General features: G+C 42.5%; 1 protein-coding gene across 3 annotated transcripts in view; it reads left to right on the top strand.

The window, feature by feature from the left end:
• The window catches only part of tle5 (TLE family member 5, transcriptional modulator), a 116,166-nt gene that overhangs the window by 44,843 nt on the left and 48,783 nt on the right, over positions 1 to 22,540 (top strand). For all 3 annotated transcript variants that reach the window (XM_061883204.1, XM_061883203.1, XM_061883202.1), the window contains exon 2: positions 12,007 to 12,095. In XM_061883204.1, the coding sequence (XP_061739188.1) occupies positions 12,007 to 12,095 (89 nt within the window). The remainder of the gene's footprint in view (positions 1 to 12,006; positions 12,096 to 22,540) is intronic.

Here is a 22,540-nt window from a genome sequence, read left to right as displayed (position 1 = left end):
TATCCATCCAATTGTGCAATGTAAAAGCAGCAATAGATTTCATGATAAAAATGTGAAATTTACTGTGGTTTTTACAGCATTTTTCGATAAATGAGAAAAACTGTACTTTTTTTTTTTTACTGTAATAAAGTGTGGTGCCGTTTTGGCATTTACAGGAATACACCCTAAAATCTACCATTGTTGATTTGTGGTAAAAACAAACCAAAAAAAAACTGGCAGCTCAGGGGCCAAAATTTTACCTAAAAATTGCATTTTTTTTTTATTTACAGTAAAAAAAACAAATGTACATTTCACAGTAAAATTCTGGCAACAGAGCTGCCTTTTTTACTATAAAAACAGCAGTACTGTTTTTCCATTTACAGTAATATACACTACATTTTGAGGTGGAATTATTGCAACCTACCATATTTTTTACAAAAAAAAATACTAATAAAATGCATTAAAACATGGCATAATAATAATATTCACTATTGGTAGGGGCCCTCTGGGGCCAAACATAACTGCCATGTGGCCCTCAGTGAAAACCACTACAGTCACGAAATGAGTTATTTACACAGAAATATTCCGTAAATTATTTATTTACATAACTTAATTCATTAACACAGCTGTCAAACTGCACGAGCTTGCTCTCCAATCAGCTAAACCAACTGACGTTTTGGTGGAATTACCAAACTGAAACAATACAAAATCATAACACACCTTTTCAGTGTTTTTACTGTGGCCGTCAGCGAAGAAAAACCTATAAATTAGCCTCACCGTTTTAAAAGCCGCAGGGTGCAAAGCATAGGAAAAAAAACAGTGACTTATCGTCCGGAATTTACGATAAATATTGTTCTGGCTTCATAAGAGTAATGTTATTTTCAAGGCCTACTGAAATGAGATTTTTTTTATTTAATCGGGGATGGCAGGTCCATTCTATGTGTCATACTTGATCATTTCGCGATATTGCCATATTTTTGCTGAAAGGATTTAGTAGAGAACATCGACGATAAAGTTCACAACTTTTGGTCGCTAATAACAAAGCCTTGCCTTTACCGGAAGTAGCAGACGATGTGCGCGTGACGTCACGGGTTGTAGGGCTCCTCACATCCTCACATTGTTTATAATGTGAGCCTCCAGCAGCGAGAGCTATTTGGACCGAGAAAGTGACAATTTCCCCATTAATTTGAGCGAGGATGAAAGATTTGTGGATGAGGAAATTTAGAGTGAAGGACTAGAAGAAAAAAAAATTAAATTTTCTACCGCTTATTCCCTTTGGGGTCGCGGGGGGCGCTGGTGCCTATCTCAGCTACAATCGGGCGGAAGGCAGTGTACACCCTGGACAAGTCGTATTTCTTACTAAATGTAATTTTTTCTATTTGGGGAGAAAAAAATATACCGTATTTCCTTGAATTGGCGCCGGGCATATAGTATGCGCCTGCCTTGAATTACTGCCGGGTCAAACTCGCTTCGCAAAATAATTAGCGCATGCTTAGTATTACCGCCTGGTCAAACTCGTGACGTCACGAGTGACACTTCCCCTGTCAGCATTTTCAAAATGGAGGAGGCTGCTTTCAATAACGGTAATTTGAAATCGCATAAAAGGAAGAAGATTAAGAGCTATTCAGTAGGATTTAATATACCTGTTGAGCCGACGGTCCGACAGACAGGCAGGGCAAGCTGGAGCCCGGCCCAAGATGGCGGCGAGGAGACGGCGATCGAGCAGAGAGGAAGAGCAACCTGGACTGAGGTTTTATTGAAAAATAAACAAAGTCAAACTGCTCAAGCCATGTCCTTCCTTGGTGGTCCTGGGAACCCGCAAGACGACGGCTTGAGACCATCACAATACCGCAGCTGCGTATGTCAAATATGAGGCATTAAATGACTCCTGCTTCCTGGTGGTAGAGGGTAAAAATAAAAGGCGATTGCAGTGGGAGCGATTCAGATGTTTTTAGACACATTTACTAGGATAATTCTGGGAAATCCCTTATCTGCCTATTGCGTTGCTAGTGTTTTAGTGAGTTAAATAGTACCTGATAGTCTGGTGTGTTGACGCCAGAGTCGCTGAGGGAAGTCACAAAGCTGCAACCGGACAGAATCTCTGCTGATCTCCGGTAAGAGGCGACTTATTACCACAATTTTCTCACCAAAAACTGCCGGTTGACATGTAGTCGTGATCCATGTTCGCTTGACCGCTCTGATCCATAGTAAAGCTTCACCTCCGGGAATTTTAAACAAGGAAACACCGTGTGTTTGTGTGGCTTAAGGCTAAAAGCTTCCTCACCTACATCTTTCTTCTTTGACGTCTCCATTATTAATTGAACAAATTGCAAAAGATTCAGCAACACAGATGTCCAGAATACTGTGTAATTGCGTAATGAAAAAAGACGACTTTTAGCCGTAAGTTGTGCTGGGCTAATATGTCCCCTCCAACCAATAACGTCACAAACACTCGTCAAATTTAAAATTGTAATTTAAGATTACATCATTGATATATGAACTATCAGACTGTGTGGTCGGTAGTCGTGGGTTTCAGTAGGCCTTTAATGTAGACACATAGAATCATCATACTGCTGTGATTATATGCATCAAGTGTTCATTCAAGGCCAAGGCAAAATATCGTAATATATATCGTATATCGCGATATGGCCTAAAAATATCGAGATATTAAAAAAAGGCCATATCGCCCAGCCCTAGCAGTGGTATTCAGAGACAGCATAGTACCGTTTTTGCTATACCCTAGAACTGTAGTTCAATGAGAATATTGTATCTTAGTGTTTATTCAAGTTTAGATTGGGGTATTTTCTTTGTTAACGAGGAAACACATGAATCTTTCTTGTTTTCGTGTTGGCATTTTAGCTCTTCTCTCCCGGAAAAGGGTGGAGTGCCATCTCCGGGTTGGGGAGGAGACCCTGCCCCCAAGTGGAGGAGTTCAAGTACCTAGGAGTCTTGTTCACGAGTGGGGGAAGAGTGGATCGTAAGATCGACAGGCGGATCGGTGCGGCGTCTTCAGTAATGCGGACGTTGTACCGATCCGTTGTGGTGAAGAAGGAGCTGAGCCGGAAAGCAAAGCTCTCAATTTACCGGTCGATCTACGTTCCCATCCTCACCTATGGTCATGAGCTTTGGGTCATGACCGAAAGGATAAGATCACGGGTACAAGCGGCCGAAATGAGTTTCCTCCGCCGTGTGGCGGGGCTCTCCCTTAGAGATAGGGTGAGAAGCTCTGTCATCCGGGAGGAACTCAAAGTAAAGCCGCTGCTCCTTCACATGGAGAGGAGCCAGATGAGGTGGTTTGGGCTGCTGGTCAGGATGCCACCCGAACGCCTCCCTAGGGATGTGTTTAGGGCACGTCCAACCGGTAGGAGGCCACGGGGAAGACCCAGGACACGTTGGGAAGACTTTGTCTCCCGGCTGGCCTGGGAACGCCTCGGGATCCCCCGGGAAGATCTAGACCAATGGTTCCCAAACTTTTGCAGGCTGGCGCCCCCTTGGCTCCCCAGTGAATTCCTAGCCCCCCTCCCTGGAACAAAAAAATTAAACCATGTAAAATACAGCATTTTATCGCATTTCATAAATAGGCCTACTTAAAGACAAAAATGACAACATTGCAGGTATGAAAAGCAATTTACCCTCTCACGTATTCATTTTCTTCCATTTACTCACAGAAAATGGTGGCGGACGTGATCTAAGGCACGCCACCCTCGCCACCCACACAATGACACACGCGCGAACACGCATATATGCACACACACACACACACACACACACGCACACACATGCACACACAGGTACAAAGTCATATACATTCGTAACAATATATACCAGTGAATGCACCACCCTAACCACCTCAACACAACACAACACGGCGCGTTCTGGCGAGTCCCCAATTTCATGTTGACTTGAACTCAAGATGATGTTGACCGCCAGAATGCGGTTTTTATTATAAGATAAAATTCTGAACATTACAAGCTTGAAATTACAAACCTGAGCTTTTGCTTTTGTAGTCTATGCTGTCGGATCTGACTGGGCCAGAGCGGCTTGTGGTAACCGGACCCTGATGCGTCGTCCACTGACTCGTCCTGCTGCACGTGTTGTGTACAAATCGTCAAACAAACGTTCGAACTTCTGACTTTGACTTCGGACTGCCGCCCCCCTACCGCCCCTTCTTCGTCACCGCCCCCCCAGATCTTTCCACCGCCCACTTTGGGAACCACTGATCTAGACGAAGTGGCTGGGGAGAGGGAAGTCTGGGCTTCCCTGCTTAGGCTGCTGCCCCCGCGACCCGACCTCGGATAAGCGGAAGAGGATGGATGGATGGCATTTTAGCTCGTAGGTCCATCATTTTAACGGCGTGTGTTTTCATTAACGGTTTTTCACCACTGTTTTGTTAACAGCGGTTGTCATTACTTGCATGTATGTGCATGTAGTACAAACACCTCCTGCAGCCCCCAACATTTCCGCTTCACCTAATTGACCGGGCCAACATCTTCTTGCTTTCTCCGCCGTTCAACTATCTCAGGCTGCTGGCTGCAACAACAAAAAAAAGAAGTGGTGTTTAAAATGGTTGCATACTGCGCTACATCTGGAGGAAACCAGATCTGGGACAGCAACTCCAGCCTTGGGCTCGCAGGGTTTAAACCTGTAGAGACACACACACACACACACACACACACACACACGGTATGCCAAAGCGGCGCGGTGCGGGGCGCAGTTATCACAGCGTGCCCGCAGCTAAGTGCCTTGTGTTGACACATGCTCAGTGTGGCACGCAACCAAATGGCCGCGGTGCTGCTTGATGATTGTGTTCTTTTGCCAGCGCTGTCCGCAGAGATAATGGAAAAAGGTTATTTTTGCTTTACAGCCCCGCCGTCTCTCAGCAACAGCGTGCTTTTGTATGGCTTTTGTACAAACCCCGTTTCCATATGAGTTGGGAAATTGTGTTAGATGTAAATATAAACGGAATACAATGATTTGCAAATCCTTTTCAACCCATATTCAGTTAAATATGCTACAAAGACAACATATTTGATGTTCAAACAGATAAACATTTTTTTTTTGTGCAAATAATAATTAAGAATTTAATGCCAGCAACACGTGACGAAGAAGTTGGGAAAGGTGGCAATAAATACTGATAAAGATGAAGAATGCTCATCAAACACTTATATGGAACATCCCACAGGTGTGCAGGCTAATTAGGAACAGGTGGGTGCCATGATTGGGTATAAAAGCAGCTTCCATGAAATGCTAAGTCATTCACAAACAAAGATGGGGTGAGGGTCACCACTTTGTAAGCAAAATGTCGAACAGTTTTAGAACAACATTTCTCAAAGAGCTATTGCAAGGAATTTAGGGATTGTACCATCTACGGTCCGTAAAACCATCAAAAAGTTCAGAGACCGGAGGAGAAAAAGATTGGGCTCTTAATCGCACATGAAGACGTCCAGGAAGTAGAAGCAGTTGAAATTATGTGAAACTAAGCGATCGGCTACGTTTACTCGGAGGGAACACTTTCAAAGCAGAGTTTGTGTAGTCGCCTCGCCGCCATGTTTACGAGAGCCAAATGGCTCTCGTAAACATGCACAAGCACTGCGGCGCTTCAGTTTTACAGGAAGTAAGCAGTGTTGCCTAAAATGCATTAATAAGTGACGTTTTTCGGTAATTTAACATTTAAACGGTATTACTAAGCGTCTGGAATTTTATCGCAGTTTATCATTATACTGTTACATCTCTAATGTAATTACATATGTATTCAAAATATACTGTATTTAGCTACAGGCAAATCAATCAATCAATCAATCAATGTTTATTTATATAGCCCCAAATCACAAATGTCTCAAAGGACTGCACAAATCATTACGACTACGACATCCTCGGGAAGAACCCACAAAAGGGCAAGGAAAACTCACACCCAGTGGGCAGGGAGAATTCACATCCAGTGGGACGCCAGTGACAATGCTGACTATGAGAAACCTTGGAGAGGACCTCAGATGTGGGCAACCCCCCCCCTCTAGGGGACCGAAAGCAATGGATGTCGAGCGGGTCTAACATGATACTGTGAAAGTTCAATCCATAGTGGCTCCAACACAGCTGCGAGAGTTCAGTTCAAGTGGATCCAAGACAGCAGCGAGAGTCCCGTCCACAGGAAACCATCTCAAGCGGAGGCGGATCAGCAGCGTAGAGATGTCCCCAACCAATACAGGCGAGCGGTCCATCCTGGGTCCCGACGAGCGGTCCATCCTGGGTCTCGACTCTGGACAGCCAGTATTTCATCCATGGTCATCGTACCAGACCCCCTCCGCAAGGGAGAGGGGGACATAGGAGAAAGAAAAGAAGCGGCAGATCAACTGGTCTAAAAAGGAGGTCTATTTAAAGGTTAGAGTATACAGATGAGTTTTAAGGTGAGACTTAAATGCTTCTACTGAGGTAGCATCTCGAACTGTTACCGGGAGGGCATTCCAGAGTACTGGAGCCCGAACGGAAAACGCTCTATAGCCCGCAGACTTTTTTTGGGCTCTAGGAATCACTAATAAGCCGGAGTCTTTTGAACGCAGATTTCTTGCCGGGACATATGGTACAATACAATCGGCAAGATAGGCTGGAGCTAGACCGTGTAGTATTTGATACGTAAGTAGTAAAACCTTAAAGGTTTAAAATAAAAAGATATTCTCATTTGTAACGCTGACCTGGCAAAGAGGCTTGTGTGATGACCATCTGTCATCGTCTCTCATCTCAATTAACAATCATTCCAAATAAGAGTCGCCATTCATTCTAAAATCGATTTTTTTTTTGGACACCCCTAACGTGTTTAATCCAGCACTCGACTGGAGGACAAAACAAGTTCAGATAGGAGCGGGCTTATTGACACCAGGTGTGGCCAGTTGCCAATCAGCCGCATCTGAAGGGACACAGCAATCAGTGAGAAAGACAGGAAATAGACAAAATAAGAGCGCTGACAGGAAATACTGTGTAATGATATGTATGTATTTCATGTAGTCACCGTGCTTGTGTGAATGCTATGTATGTATTTCATGTAGTCACCGTGCTGTGTGAATGCTATGTATGTATTTCATGTAGCCACCGTGCTTGTGTGAATGCGATGTATGTATTTCATGTAGTCACCGTGCTTGTGTGAATGCTATGTATGTATTTCATGTAGTCACCGTGCTTGTGTGAATGCTATGTATGTATTTCATGTAGTCACCGTGCTTGTGTGAATGCTATGTATGCATTTCATGTAGTCACCGTGCTTGTGTGAATGCTATGTATGCATTTCATGTAGTCACCGTGCTTGTGTGAATGTGATGTATGCATTTCATGTAGTCACCGTGCTTGTGTGAATGTGATGTATGTATTTCATGTAGTCACCGTGCCTGTGTGAATGCTATATATGTATTTCATGTAGTCACCATGCTTGTGTGAATGTTATGTATGTATTTCATGTAGTCACTGTGCTTGTGTGAATGCGATGTATGTATTTCATGTAGTCACCGTGCTTGTGTGAATGCTATGTGTGTATTTCATGTAGTCACCGTGCTTGTGTGAATGCTATGTATGTATTTCATGTAGTCACTGTGCTTGTGTGAATGTATGTATGTATTTCATGTGGTCACCGTGCTTGTGTGAATGCTATGCATGTATTTCATGTAGTCACCGTGCTTGTGTGAATGCTATGTATGTATTTCATGTAGTCACCGTGCTTGTGTGAATGTATGTATGTATTTCATGTGGTCACCGTGCTTGTGTGAATGCTATGCATGTATTTCATGTAGTCACTGTGCTTGTGTGAATGTATGTATGTATTTCATGTGGTCACCGTGCTTGTGTGAATGCTATGCATGTATTTCATGTAGTCACCGTGCTTGTGTGAATGCTATGTATGTATTTCATGTAGTCACCGTGCTTGTGTGAATGTATGTATGTATGTATTTATTGTGGTCACCGTGCTTGTGTGAATGCTATGCATGTATTTCATGTAGTCACCGTGCTTGTGTGAATGCTATGCATGTATTTCATGTAGTCACCGTGCTTGTGTGAATGCTATGCATGTATTTCATGTAGTCACCGTGCTTGTGTGAATGCGATGTATGTATTTCATGTAGTCACCGTGCTTGTGTGAATGCTATGTATGTATTTCATGTAGTCACCGTGCTTGTGTGAATGCTATGTATGTATTTCATGTAGTCACCGTGCTTGTGTGAATGCTATGTATGTATTTCATGTAGTCACCGTGCTTGTGTGAATGCTATGTATGTATTTCATGTGGTCACCGTGCTTGTGTGAATGCTATGTATGTATTTCATGTGGTCACTGTGCTTGTGTGAATGCTATGTATGCATTTCATGTGGTCACTGTGCCTGTGTGAATGCTATGTATGTATTTCATGTAGTCACCGTGCTTGTGTGAATGCTAAGGCGCCTGTTTGCTGAGTGGCCCAGCAGGGGAGCAGAGGAACAAGGCAGTCCTAATAGCACCAGCCTGGAGCTACAATCACGTGTCAAATCGTTTTTTTTCTTCCCCTCAGTGGGGAAAATGTCACCTCGTCCCCGCTGAGCCATTATGCAGACTAGAGAGGAATAATGAGTTATGGTCCCTGGTCCTGGTTTGACTCTGGCTTTGCTGCAATACACCAGCGGGCCATGAAGAGAGATTTACAAGGGGAACAAACAGCATTAGTCAGGCGGGGTGAAAGAATGATTGTTCTCACTGGCTATATGAGGCGTTTGACGAGTTGCTGGCAATATTTCTACTCATCTGTTTCCCGCTTCTAATTCTGAGCAGGCATATTTATTGGAGCACATTAGACGTCATGGGCAAGTTGTTGCTGTTAACAACACACTGACGTCTTGCTCCTTAACTGGAAAACTATATTGTCTTCTTTTCTTTTTCCTTTTGTGTTGCAGACAATCTTTGTGAAATCAATTTGTAGCGGCCGGGTCAATATAACGTCATTATACAATTTGCATAATTAGCTATGACACGTGTAATTAATTCCGGTCGGTACTCAACGGTACCAATTTTTTGGTACTTTTGTTCGTGTTATGAAAATATAGTTTTTATTGATAAAATCTTTTTTTTTTACTGCAACATTTAAAGGCCTACTGAAATGAGATTTTCTTATTTAAACGGGGATAGCAGGTCCATTCTATGTGTCATACTTGATCATTTCGCGATATTGCCATATTTTTGCTGAAAGGATTTAGTAGAGAACATCAAGGATAAAGTTCTAAACTTTTGGTCCCTAATAGAAAAGCCTAGCCTTTACCGGAAGTAGCAGACGTTGTGCGCGTGACGTCACGAGTTGTGGATTTCCTCACATCCTCACATTGTTTACAATCATGGCCACCAGCAGCAAAAGCGATTCGGACCGAGAAAGCGACAATTTCCCCATTAATTTGAGCGAGGATGAAAGATTTGTGAATTAGGATATTGATAATGAAGGACTAGAAGAAAAAAAAAAAAAACCGACGGCGGCAGCATTGTGAGCGTTTGAGATATAATTAGACACATTTACTAGGATAATTCTGGAAGATCCCTTATCTGCTTAGTGTTTTAATAGTGTTTAGCGATTCGGACCGGGAAAGCGACAATTTCCCCATTAATTTGAGCGAGGATGAAAGATTTGTGAATTAGGATATTGATAATGAAGGACTAGAAGAAAAAAAAAGAGAGAAAAAAGCGACGGCGGCAGCATTGTGAGCGTTTCAGATATAATTAGACACATTTACTAGGATAATTCTGGAAGATCCCTTATCTGCTTATTGTTTTAATAGTGTTTTAGTGAGATTTTAAGATTGTAAAGTCATACCTCGAGGTCGGATGGCTGCGGTGAACACGCAGTGTCTCAGAGAGAAGCCGAGGAGCCAAGCTCACAGCTGCCTTTTCTGATAGCAGCTGCAGGACGACGAATAATCCACTGATGTCTCCGGTAAGATATATGTCACAATTTCCCCATCCAAAAACATGCTGGTTGACGTAGAGAAAATATGTTCGCTTGACCGCTCTGCTTCACAACAAACAACGAAACACCGCTTTCCACCAACAGCATTGTTCTTTATAGTCTCCATTACTAAATGAACAAATTGCAAAAGATTCAGCAACACAGATGTCCAAAATACTGTGTAATTATGCGGTTAAAGCAGACGACTTTTAGCCACTAGTGGTGCAGCGCTAATATTTCTTTACAGTCCGTGACGTCCCGCGTACGCGTCATCATTCCGCGACGTTTTCAACAAGAAACTCGCGGGAAATTTAAAATTGTAATTTAGTAAACTAAAAAGGCCGTATTGGCATGTGTTGCAATGTTAATATTTCATCATTGATATATAAACTATCAGACTGCGTGGTCGGTAGTAGTGGGTTTCAGTAGGCCTTTAAATGAGCTGATTATAATAACTACTGTCCATTTGTTGTACATCTTGTTTTATTGTCACATTTCTGAGTCTCATTTGCAATTGCCAGTCCAAGACGTTAAAGATATATCATGTTTGGTTTTGGTCATGTTTGGTTTTGTTTTTTGGACACTCGGTTCCTGTTCCTGCACTTCCTTGTTTTCTTTGTTGCCATGCCAACTCATTGATTTTCACCTTGCCCTCATGTCACGCCCGTGTCCTCAGTTCTCACACCTGCTTTTAATTATCCCTGGTATTATTTAAACCGGTAGTTGCCAAGTGTTCAGGCTGGCAACTTATTCATTATCCCTCAACTCCTTTCATGCCATGCCATGCCTAGTTTCCCTCCCGCTCATGCCACGTAAGTTTTGGATTTTGTTATATCACAGTTGTTGAGTTTTGTTTGTTCGTTTCTATAGTCATGCCATAGTGCTAGTTTTTGTTGTCCAGTCAAGTTTGTTCTCCGCCCTCGTGCGCGCCTTTTGTTTTGCTTCCTTTGTTTGCCTTTTTGTTAGTATATAAATAAATATGTACTCGCATTCACGTCTGGCTCGGGGCAATTTCCCTTTGCGTTGGAAAAACAAACTATCCCATGGTCCAAGTCCTGACAATTGTATAGTTTGTTTTTTTGTCAGTTCAGTCTTTGCTGAATCTGATCTTTTGTTGCACCCTAAAAAGTCTTAATACTGCAAGTATTTTACTTGTACGCCGGGGCTGAGAGAGTGGCCGTGCTAGCAACCTGGTTCAATCCCCCACCTTCTACCAACTTTGTCACGTGTTTTGTGTCCTTCAGAAAGACACCTCACCCTTGCTCCTGATGGGTGGTGGTTAGGGCCTTGCATGGCGGCTCCCGCCATAAGTGTGTGAATGTGGAAATAGTGTCAAAGCACTTTGATTACCTTGAAGGTAGAAAAGTGCTATACAAGTTTAACCCATATTACATATTACTTACTACACACCAGCGTTTTAGTTGTATTTTTCATTAATACATTTGGAAATTGCCGTGTAAAATGGTTGATGCTAATCAGTGTTGTCAATAGCAAAGTCCATGCGATGAGGTGGCGACTTGTCCAGGGTGTACCCCGCCTTCCGCCCGATTGTAGCTGAGATAGGCGCCAGCGCCCCCCGCGTCCCCGAAAGGGAGTAAGCGGTAGAAAATGGATGGATGGATGTATATTAGCATCAAGCTAGCGCATATTTCGAAAAGCGGAGCCTGACTTAACTTACGTCTTTTGAGTCCATTGCTTTGCATTGAAAATTGCAATATTACCTAGAAGTTGTCTGGCTTAGTCCGCTCTCAGTGCTGCTGGAGTGATCGCCTAGTGGAGCGGTGTCAAGAGCCAGCTAAGTCGACAACCGGGCACCGTGACATCACGCCTAACGCAGATACCGTAACATGGCACTGTCAGAGTTGAGGTGAATGGATAGGACGGAGGACCGCAGAGATTCAGTCAGTGCCAAAAAAAGACTGGAATTATCATGAAAGTTCTGCGTGACAAATGTGGTTGAAAATGTGTGAAAAACAAAGTGGTGTTGTGTGTCAGCTGGCAGTTTTCTATTTGTCGCAGTTGAAAACTCCCCTTCCGTCTCTTGCTCATGGTCTCGCCGCCGTTCTCACCCAGATCTTTTTCTGCAGGCTTCCTCGCAGCAGCTGAAATTCACCACGTCTGACTCCTGCGACAGGATCAAGGACGAGTTCCAATTCCTCCAAGCGCAGTACCACAGGTGAGAAGACAAAAGACAAACGGGCCGCTAAATGAAGCGCTCGCTGCGGCTGCCAAATGATTGTTTCTCATTCCTTGTAATTAAAGGGGAACATTATCACCAGACCTATGTAAGCGTCAATATATACCTTGATGTTGCAGAAAAAAGACCATATATTTTTTTAACCGATTTCCGAACTCTAAAAGGGTGAATTTGGCGATTTAAACGCCTTTCAATTGATAGCTTGTCAGAGCGATGACCTTTCACGCGTGACGTCACAACATGAAGCGATCCGACATTTTCTCAATCTTATTACACGCACCATGTCAAATCTGCTTTGTTATTTTCCGTTTTTTTGACTGTTTTCCCGTACCTTGGAGACTGTCACGCTTTTGGCGCACTTGCTGCGCGGATGCACAACGACCAGTCAGCAGGAGTGCAGATAAGAAACTGATATTTAATATAATAAAACAAAACAACACTGATACAAAAGGACAAAATAAAGCGCATGCCTACGCACGGAAGCTAACGCTAAACTTAGCAGGAGACAAAAGTACCAAAATATAACGTGCCGACCGCACGCGAAGGTGAGGCGGAACTTAGCACATGGAAAGACATGGAACAGAATACTTAACGTGACTTGTTGCAAAAGCAAACAATGGGCCGAGGAAGAACTAAGGAACCAGGTGGGCTTAAATACACAAATAATAATCGGAAACAGGTGTGTGACAGGAGCCCGTGAGGAGGAGCACAATACGTTGCCATGGTGATTAAAACAAGGAAGTGCTCAAACAAGGATCGGCAGAGTCCAGAAACAAACATGATGAAAAACATATCAAAAGGCAAAACCATAAACGATCCGAGTCGCGGATCGTGACAGGAGACATCATGCCTCGTCGGTGTGTTGTCGGAGGGTGTAACAACACGAACAGAGACGGATTCAAGTTGCACCACTGGCCAAAAGATGAGAAAGTCTCTCGTTTGTTCCGCACATTTTACCGACGACAGCTATGCTACGACAGAGATGGCAAGAATGTGTGGATATCCTGCGGCACTCAAAGCAGATGCATTTCCAACGATAAAGTCAACGAAATCTGCAATATTGGAAAATAGACCAACACTTTATCTGCCGGAGTGCGAGCTATTCTGGGACGATGGCAGTCTGTTCCCGCAGACGAGCGAGGTAAACCCCCTGGATGTCTTGGCTAAGACGTGATTTATGCCACTTCTTTTTCCGTCTCATTTTGTCCACCAAACTTATAACGTTGTGCATGGATGCACAAAGGTGAGTTTTGTTGATGTTATTGACTTATGTGGAGTGTGCTACTCAGACATATTTGGTCACGGCATGACTGCAAGCTAATCGATGCTAACATGCTATTTAGGCTAGCTGTATGTACATATTGCATCATAATGCCTCATTTGTAGCTATATTTGCATCTAGCCTTTCCCTCCACCCACAGTTAATGCCAAACAAACACATACTAATCGTTGGTTAGATGGCGATCGCCAAATTCGTCCTCGCTTCCTCCCGTGCCGCTGTCTTGTCGTGATATGGTTCAAAAGCTTCTGTTTCTTCTTTAATTTCGTTTTCGGTACCTGCCTCCACACTCCAACCATCCGTTTCAATACATGCGTAATCTGTTGAATCGCTTACGCCGCTGAAATCCGCGTCTGAATCCGAGCTACTATCGCTATACCTTTCTGTGCTATCCGCCATGTTTGTTTCTGGTGGTTTCACGCTGTGACGTCACAGGATAATGAACGGGTGGACATACTGATCGTGAAAACCATGCACTTTGAAGCCGTTTTTCGGGATATTGCGTGATGGGTAAAATTTTGAGAAAAACTTCGAAAAATAAAATAAGTCACTGGGAACTGATTTTTATTGGTTTTAACCCTTCTGAAATTGTGATAATGTTCCCTTTTAACCTTGTCACAGAAATGTTCGTACAGTCAATTGTACTAACAATCTTTTCCCATTCAAACCTGCAAAATAACAGTGATTGTACCATCAAAATAATGACGTCATTTACAGTCATCGTTTTTACCCTGTTGGAATTGCTCCGTTTATCTTTATTCTCCCACTTCTGATGCATTTTACAGGGAATTAGCATGCATGAAAACTCTGGTCTGACAAAAAAAGTTTATAATTTCAGGATCCCAAACACGAAATGTCAAAAAAAGACTTTTTATCGCACCCTTGAAAAGTAGAAAAAATGATCCCTGTCATTTATTTCACGTATGGTGACAAAAACTATGACAAGACACGCACTCAAGAAGCCATATTTGAAAAAAAAAAAACAGAAGGTCGGCCATCTTGGTTTCTGTTTGCTATTTTTAGTCCATACTTTAAAAAAAAACTCCTCCTTGGGACTTTGACCAAATGAACACTAGAAAGATGGTCGATGATTTACGAAATAATTTTGCCACTGTCATAAAATGTTGTCATAAAATGTGGGCGTGGCATGGCGCCAAACTTTGAACAGGTGGTTCGCCACAAAACTTTAAATTTTTAGTCCAAAAACAGGAGTCGTACTTTAACAAACTCCTCCTAGGGACTTTGACCCAATGAACCGTGGTTAAAATGACAGATACTAGACAGAAGGGCGATGATAAAGCAAAGGAAATTTTCCTACGCCACAAAATGTGGGCGTGGCATGGCGGCAAACTTTGAACAGAAGATTTGCCACAAAACTTTACATTTTTAGTCCAAAAAGACGAGTCGTACTTTAACAAACTCCTCCTTGGGACTTTGACTAAATGAGCTGTGGGTAAAATGACAGATACTAGACAGATGGTCGAGGATAAATTGTAAAGGATTTTTGTCTACGTCTTAAAATGTGGGCGTGGCATGGCACAAAATTTGACCAGAAGGTTTTTCACAAAACTCTCCATTTTTAGTCCAAAAACAGTAGTCGTACTTTTAAAAACGCCCCCTAGGGACTTTGTCCAAATGAACCGCGGTTAAAATGACGGATACTAAACAGATGGGCGATGATAATTTGCGAAGGAAATTTGCCTACGCCACAAAATGTGGGCGTGGCATGGCGGAAAACTTTGAACAGGTGGTTCGCCACAAAACTTTAAATTTTAGTTCAAAAACAGTAGTCGTACTTTAACAAACTCCTCCTAGGGACTTTGACTAAATGAGCTGTGGTTAAAATGACAGATACTAGACAGATGGTCGAGGATAAATTGTAAAGGATTTTTGCCTACGCCACAAAATGTGGGCGTGGCATGCGGCAAACTTTGAACAGGTGGTTCGCCACAAAACTTTAAATTTTAGTTCAAAAACAGGAGTAGTACTTTAACAAACTCCTCCTAGGGACTTTGACTAAATGAGCTGTGGTTAAAATGACAGATACTAGACAGATGGTCGAGGATAAATTGTAAAGGATTTTTGCCTACGCCACAAAATGTGGGCGTGGCATGGCGGCAAACTTTGAACAGGTGATTCGCCACAAAACGTTCAATTTTCGTCCAAAAACAGTAGTCGTACTTTAACAAACTCTTCCTAGGGACTTTGACCAAATGAATGGCGGTTTAAATAACTAATACTAGAAAAGATGGTCAATGATTTATGACGGAATTTTGCCTACGCCACAAAATGTGGGCGTGGCATGGAGCCAAACTTTGAACAGAAGATTTGCCACAAAAATTTACATTTTTAGTCCAAAAAGAGGAGTCGTACTTTAACAAACTCCTCCTAGGGACTTTGACTAAATAAGCTGTGGTTAAAATTACAGATACTAGACAGATGGTCGAGGATAAATCATAAAAGATTTTTGTCAATGTCATAAAATGTGGGCGTGGCATGGCGCCAAATTTGACTAGAAGGTTTTTCACAAAATTGTCCATTTTTAGTCCAAAAACAGCAGTCGTACTTTTAAAAACGCCCCCTGGGGACTTTGACCGAATGAACCGCGGTTAAAATTATGGATACTAAACAGATGGGCGATGATAAATTGCAAAGGAAATTTGCCTACGCCACAAAATGTGGGCGTGGCATGTAGGCAAATTTAGAACAGAAGATTTGCTACAAAACTTTACATTTTTGTCCAAAAAGAGGAGTAGTACTTTAACAAACTCCTCCTAGGGACTTTGACTAAATGAGCTGTGGTTAAAATGACAGATACTAGACAGATGGTCGAGGATAAATTGTAAAGGATTTTTGCCTACGTCTTAAAATGCGGGCGTGGCATGGCGGCAAATTTGACTGGAAGGTTTTTTACAAAACTGTTCCTTTTTAGTCAAAAAACAGCAATCGTAGTTTTAAAAACGCCCCCTGGGGACTTTGACCGAATGAACCGCGGTAAAAATGACAGATACTAGACAGATGGGCGATGATAACTTGTGAAGGAAATTTGCCTACACCACAAAATGTGGGCGTGGCATGGCGGCAAACTTTGAACAGGTGGTTCGCCACAAAACTTTCAATTTTAGTCCAAAAACAGGAGTCGAACTTTAACAAACTCCTCCTAGGGACTTTGACCAAATGAACGTCGGTTTAAATGACTAATACTAGAAAGATGGTCGATGATTTATGAAGGAATTTTGCCTATGCCACAAAATGTGGGCGTGGCATGGAGCCAAACTTTGAACAGAAGATTTGCCACAAAACTTTACATTTTTAGTCCAAAAAGAGGAGTCATACTTTAACAAACCTGGAAAGACGTGACTGCATGCGTCTTGCGTTCCCGCCAAGGGCCCAAGCAACGCTGCTTGCAGCTTTAATCTATGATTGAATTTGATGGGTTTGTCCTTTTTCTTGCCATATAAATGTGTTTCTTTACACATAAAATCCTTGTTTGTTTGAAACTATCACACTTGTATTTATGTGAAACCCACACCAACATTGGCCAACTCTGTGTTTCACTGTGGTTAAATGATTGAAACAGCATACTATATAAATACTGTCTATATATACACACTTGGGACATTTATTTGTTGAAGTCAGGGGTGTCCAAACATTTTCTACAGAGGGCCGCACACGGAAAATGTTAAGAATGCGGGGGCCATTTTGATATTTTTCATTTTCAAACCATAACAAAATATATGGATTTTTTTTTTTTTAATCCTTAAGGCTCCTGGGGAGCATAGAGGGTCTCAGTCACTAAAATGTTAAAAATAAGTCAAATTATTATTGTTATTTTTTTATTTACTGCTTACAGTAAATCTCTACATCAACTTGAGGTTGATATAAAGTAAAACAAATAAGGTTTTATGCCTTTTCTGTCAAAGACAACTTAGTTTTTTATAGTAAAACTGAAATATGCAGTAATTAGATGGATAGATAGATAGTGAAGTGAAGTGAAATATATTTATATAGCGCTTTTCTCTAGTGACTCAAAGCGCTTTACAGAGTGAAACCCAATATCTAAGTTACATTTAAACCAGTGTGGGTGGCACTGGGAGCAGGTGGGTAAAGTGTCTTGCCCAAGGACACATCGGCAGTGACTAGGATGGCGGAAGCGGGAATCAAACCTGCAACCCTCAAGTTGCTGGCACGGCCGCTCTACCAACCGAGCTATGCCGCCCCCACATATATAGATAGATAGATAGTGGGGCGGTATAGCTCGGTTGGTAGAGTGGCCGTGCCAGCAACTTGAGGGTTGCAGGTTCGATTCCCGCTTCCGCCATCCTAGTCACTGCCGTTGTGTCCTTGGGCAAGACACTTTACCCACCTGCTCCCAGTGCCACCCACACTGGTTTAAATGTAACTTAGATATTGGGTTTCACTATGTAAAGCGCTTTGAGTCACTAGAGAAAAGCGCTATATAAATATAATTCACAAATTCACTAGATAGATGGATGGATAGATAGATAGTACCTTATTGATTCCTTCAGGAGAGTTCCTTTATTTAGCAATCAAAGCCCTCAAAGATTAATAATGCAGGACACCATTGATTTTAATTATTTAATATTTTTAAGTAATCACAGGGAAAAGTTAAATAAAATCCTACTAAATATATTTGAGATCCGAAAGGTTCCCCACTCATAAAGTGATGCATTTTTATTATATTTTTTTTTATACTTTTAACACTTAAATTTCAAGCTCAACTTCCGATATATCTGTCGATTTTAAGTTTGAGCTATTATTTTGTTTGTTTTATGCTCCCTTTTTAAAACTTTGTTTTTATATGTCAACCACACAACATATGCAATATTTTTTCCACATAAAACATTTTAAAGTGATCATTTTTAAGTAATAATTCATTACAACATAGATTTTTTTGTACTTTTTTTTTGAGCAATGGAAAAAAAAAGAAAATAAAGACAAAAGGAAAAAAAAAACTGCCTGCATGGCAGCTTTGTGTCAACATTGCCACTTTTTCCCATTAGATTTCACCTCATTCCACTTTTTTTAAATGTTTATTTTTTATTTTTGCAATAATATCAATCTTGCCATTTTTGAAGAATGTGTGGAGGGGCGGTAACCGATTAGCTGCGGGCCGCAAATGGCCCATGGGCCGCACTTTGGACACCTCTGGTTTAAGTGAATGCTGGCAGTTATGAGGTACGGCGGCTGCGAGAGCAGAAGCAACTGTTTGTGGGTATGCAGCAGTGTCTTCCCTACCAACCTATTAGCACAGCTTCTTACATTATTCTTTTATTACGCAAAATTTTAGGGCTGTCAATCTTAGAGCACCACACGGGGCAACGATTTGATTCGGAATCGATTCAAAACGATTTCGTATATCATCAGATGGCCAACTCCATGTCATGTAGCCACACCCTCGTTTCCGGGTCAGGCTTGCCACTGACAGTTTGTTTGTGTTTTAGTTTTTCCTCTGTGTGTTTAGTATTTCCTGTCCTGAGTTCCTGTCAGCACTCTTATACTGGTTCAGCTTCCTGCTTGTCTCCCTGAGTGCTTTGTTTCCCCTCTGCTGTGGCTGATTGGCACCTGACCACACCTGGTGTCAATCAGCCCGCTCCTATTTGTACCTGCTTTGTATTCCAGTCAGTGCTGGATTATTGTCTTGTCGATGTCACTTCTGTATTGTCGTTCCTGTCGTATCATGCCGTGTCATTTCAGCATAGCGGTAAGCTATCTTTCGGTATCTGTTTGTAGCTTACTGTTTTTTGTTCCCTGCTTCCGTTTTGTTTTCATTCTACAAGTAACGACTTCTGTTTTTCTACGCTAGCTTCCACGCTAGGTCCCTTTTTATTTTTTGCTTGCTTCCATGCTAAGTTCCTTTTTGTTTTCTAGCTCCCATGCTAGCTCTCTTAGTTTGTTATCCGCCTCGTGCACGCTTTGTGTTAGTACCCTTTTGTTTGTTTTTGTCTTAGTATTTTAATTGAATAATGTTTACTTACCAAATGCCTGCCTCCTTGTCTGCATTTTGGGGTTCGTCACCAACTAACTCTTGACACTCCGGTCCTGAATGGAAGATGTCGGCTTCTGAGGGTGGGCTGTGTAGGGGCTGGATTATTGTCTTGTCAATGTCACTTCTGTATTGTCGCTCCTGTTGTTTCATGTGGTGTCATTGCAGCATAGCGGTAAGATATCTTTCGGTATCTGTTTGTAGCTTACTGTTTTTTGTTCCCTGCTTCCGTTTTGTTTTCATTCTACAAGTAACGACTTCTCTTTTTCTACGCTAGCTTCCACGCTAGGTCCCTTTTGTTTTTTTGCTAGCTTCCATGCAAAGTTCCTTTTTGTTTTCTAGCTCCCATGCTAGCTCTCTTAGTTTGTTATCCGCCTCGTGCGCGCTTTGTGTTAGTACCCTTTTGTTTGTTTTTGTCTTAGTATTTTAATTAAATAATGTTTACTTACCAAATGCCTGCCTCCTTGTCTGCATTTTGGGGTTCGTCACCAACTAACTCCTGACACTCCGGTCCTGAATGGAAGATGTCGGCTTCTGAGGGTGGGCTGTGTAGGGGCTGGATTATTGTCTTGTCAATGTCACTTCTGTATTGTCGCTCCTGTTGTTTCATGTGGTGTCATTGCAGCATAGCGGTAAGATATCTTTCGGTATCTGTTTGTAGCTTACTGTTTTTTGTTCCCTGCTTCCGTTTTGTTTTCATTCTACAAGTAACGACTTCTCTTTTTCTACGCTAGCTTCCACGCTAGGTCCCTTTTGTTTTTTTGCTAGCTTCCATGCAAAGTTCCTTTTTGTTTTCTAGCTCCCATGCTAGCTCTCTTAGTTTGTTATCCTCCTCGTGCGCGCTTTGTGTTAGTACCCTTTTGTTTGTTTGCCTTCCTCCTTCTCTACATCTTGGGGTTCGTCAGCAACTAACTCTGACACTCCGGTCCTAAATGGAAGATGTCGGCTTCTGAGGGTGGGCTGTGTAGGGGCAGCCAGTGATTATGTGCTCGGCAGTCTGTTCAGGCTCGCCACACTGTCCGATAGGCCCCACTTCTTCAGAGATGACTTGAAGCGACCGACCCAAGTTCGTAGGCCATTCAGCGAGGTCCATACAGGTCTTCTCTTGTTACACCGCCTCCTGGGTCCTGGATGTATCGGTGGATGCGGGAGGGTCCAGTGGTCTCCCAGATCTGTTTCCAGGATGAAGCCAGCCAGGCGTCTCTAGACAAGTCGTCAGGAATAGACTGTAGCATCTCTTGTGCCACCTTGTTGTACGGATGGCGAGTCTTGAGCCTGAATGGTGGTGCCGGTCTTGCTGTGCCAGTCGTACTTCTGGGCTTTTCTTGCCAGGGCGAGGTTATCCGCCCTGAACAAACCGTATCAGTCAAGTCTACTTTGAAGACATCCTACCTTTGAATACTCATCTTTCATTACTGCCTCTGAAGTCTAGGACTACTGTTACGATCCGCTGCCCGGATCGTTATGTTATTTGGATTTTTGGGTTTGTTGGGCACTTCCTGGTTTGTTCTGTTGCCATGGTTGCATATTTATTTCACCCCTTCCTTGTTTCCGGACTCTCACCTGTTTGTTGATTACCATCCTTATTTAAGCCTGCATTTTCAGTGACTCGTTCTTGCATCCTGGCCTTGTTTCCCACAACAAGTGACGATGCTATCTTCTGACTTTGGTAAATCTGTTTGGTACTTGTTAGCTTCCACGCTAGTCCTGTGTTTAGTTCCCTAGCTTCCATGCTAGAGCTTTTGGTTTGTCTTTTCTACCTAGCACCAGTGTTTTTGTTCTTAGCCTACTTTTAGTTAAATAAACCATTATTTCTTACCTGTACGCTGTGTCCGAGCCCGATATGCATCCTGAAAGAGCACCACCCTCACCACCATGCCTAGCATTCGTCACAACTACGTTTACACTGCAGGCCAAAGGGGCCCAAATCAGGATTTTTTTTATCAGATGTTTTTCCAGCTGACTGTTTATACTGTGAGTAAAATGTGATCTTAATTAGACTCCGGTGTAAATGCACACAGGCTCTAATGTGGCCTCAAAGTCCCTTTCATGGGCGGTTCAATAAAGTGCAAACAAAGGAGGTAGTTGACTGGACTCTGTAAATGAACAGGGAAGTCGCTACTACTACTACTACTACTACTACTACTACTACTACTACTACTACTACTACAACAAAATAAAAGTCGCCACATCTTAAAAATTTGTGTTTTTAAAGGCCTACTGAAACCCACTACTACCGACCACGCAGTCTGATAGTTTATATATCAATGATGAAATCTTAACATTGCAACACATGCCAATACGGCCGGTTTAGTTTACTAAATTGCAATTTTAAATTTCACGCAAAGTATCCTGTTGAAAACGTCGATTAGACGACGCGTTTGCGTGACGTCTCGGATTGTAGCGGACATTTTTTTCCAGCCCGATCCCAGCTATAAGTGGTCTGCTTTAATCGCATAATTACACAGTATTCTGGACATCTGTGTTGCTGAATCTTTTGCAATTTGTTCAATTAATAATGGAGACGTCAAAGAAGAAAGATGTAGGTGCGAAGCGGTGTATTGCAGCTGCCTTTAGCAACACAAACACAGCCAGTGTTTACTTGTTTACATTCTCGAAGGTGACGCTTTACTATGGAACAGAGCGGTCAAGCGAACATGTTTACCGACCACATGTCAACCGGTGAGAAAATTGTGGTAATAAGTCGGCTCTTACTGTAGACATGAGCGGAGCTTGCGTCGTTCATCGTGCACCTGTCAAAGAGGCAGCTTCCCTTTGAGATACTGGCGCTCACCACACCCCTCCGACTTTCAGATACGACAGTATAATCTCACTACAATACTAGTAACACAATAAGCAGACAAGGGATTTTCCAGAATTATCCTAGTGAATGTGTCTAATAACATCTGAATCGCTCCCACTGCCCTGTCTTCTTTTTTTTCCTAGTCCTTCACTCTCACTATCCTCATCCACGAATCTTTCATCCTCGCTCAAATTAATGGGGAAATCGCCGCTTTTTTGGTCCGAATCGCTCTCGCTGCTGGTGGCCATGATTGTAAACAATGTGAGGATGTGAGGAGCTCCACAACCCGTGACGTCACGCGCACATCGTCTGCTACTTCCGGTACAGGCAAGGCT

The sequence above is a fragment of the Nerophis ophidion genome, linkage group LG22 (genome assembly GCF_033978795.1).
Source record: "Nerophis ophidion isolate RoL-2023_Sa linkage group LG22, RoL_Noph_v1.0, whole genome shotgun sequence".
NCBI classification, from domain to species: domain Eukaryota; kingdom Metazoa; phylum Chordata; class Actinopteri; order Syngnathiformes; family Syngnathidae; genus Nerophis; species Nerophis ophidion.
This window is presented reverse-complemented; position numbering and strand designations above follow the sequence as displayed.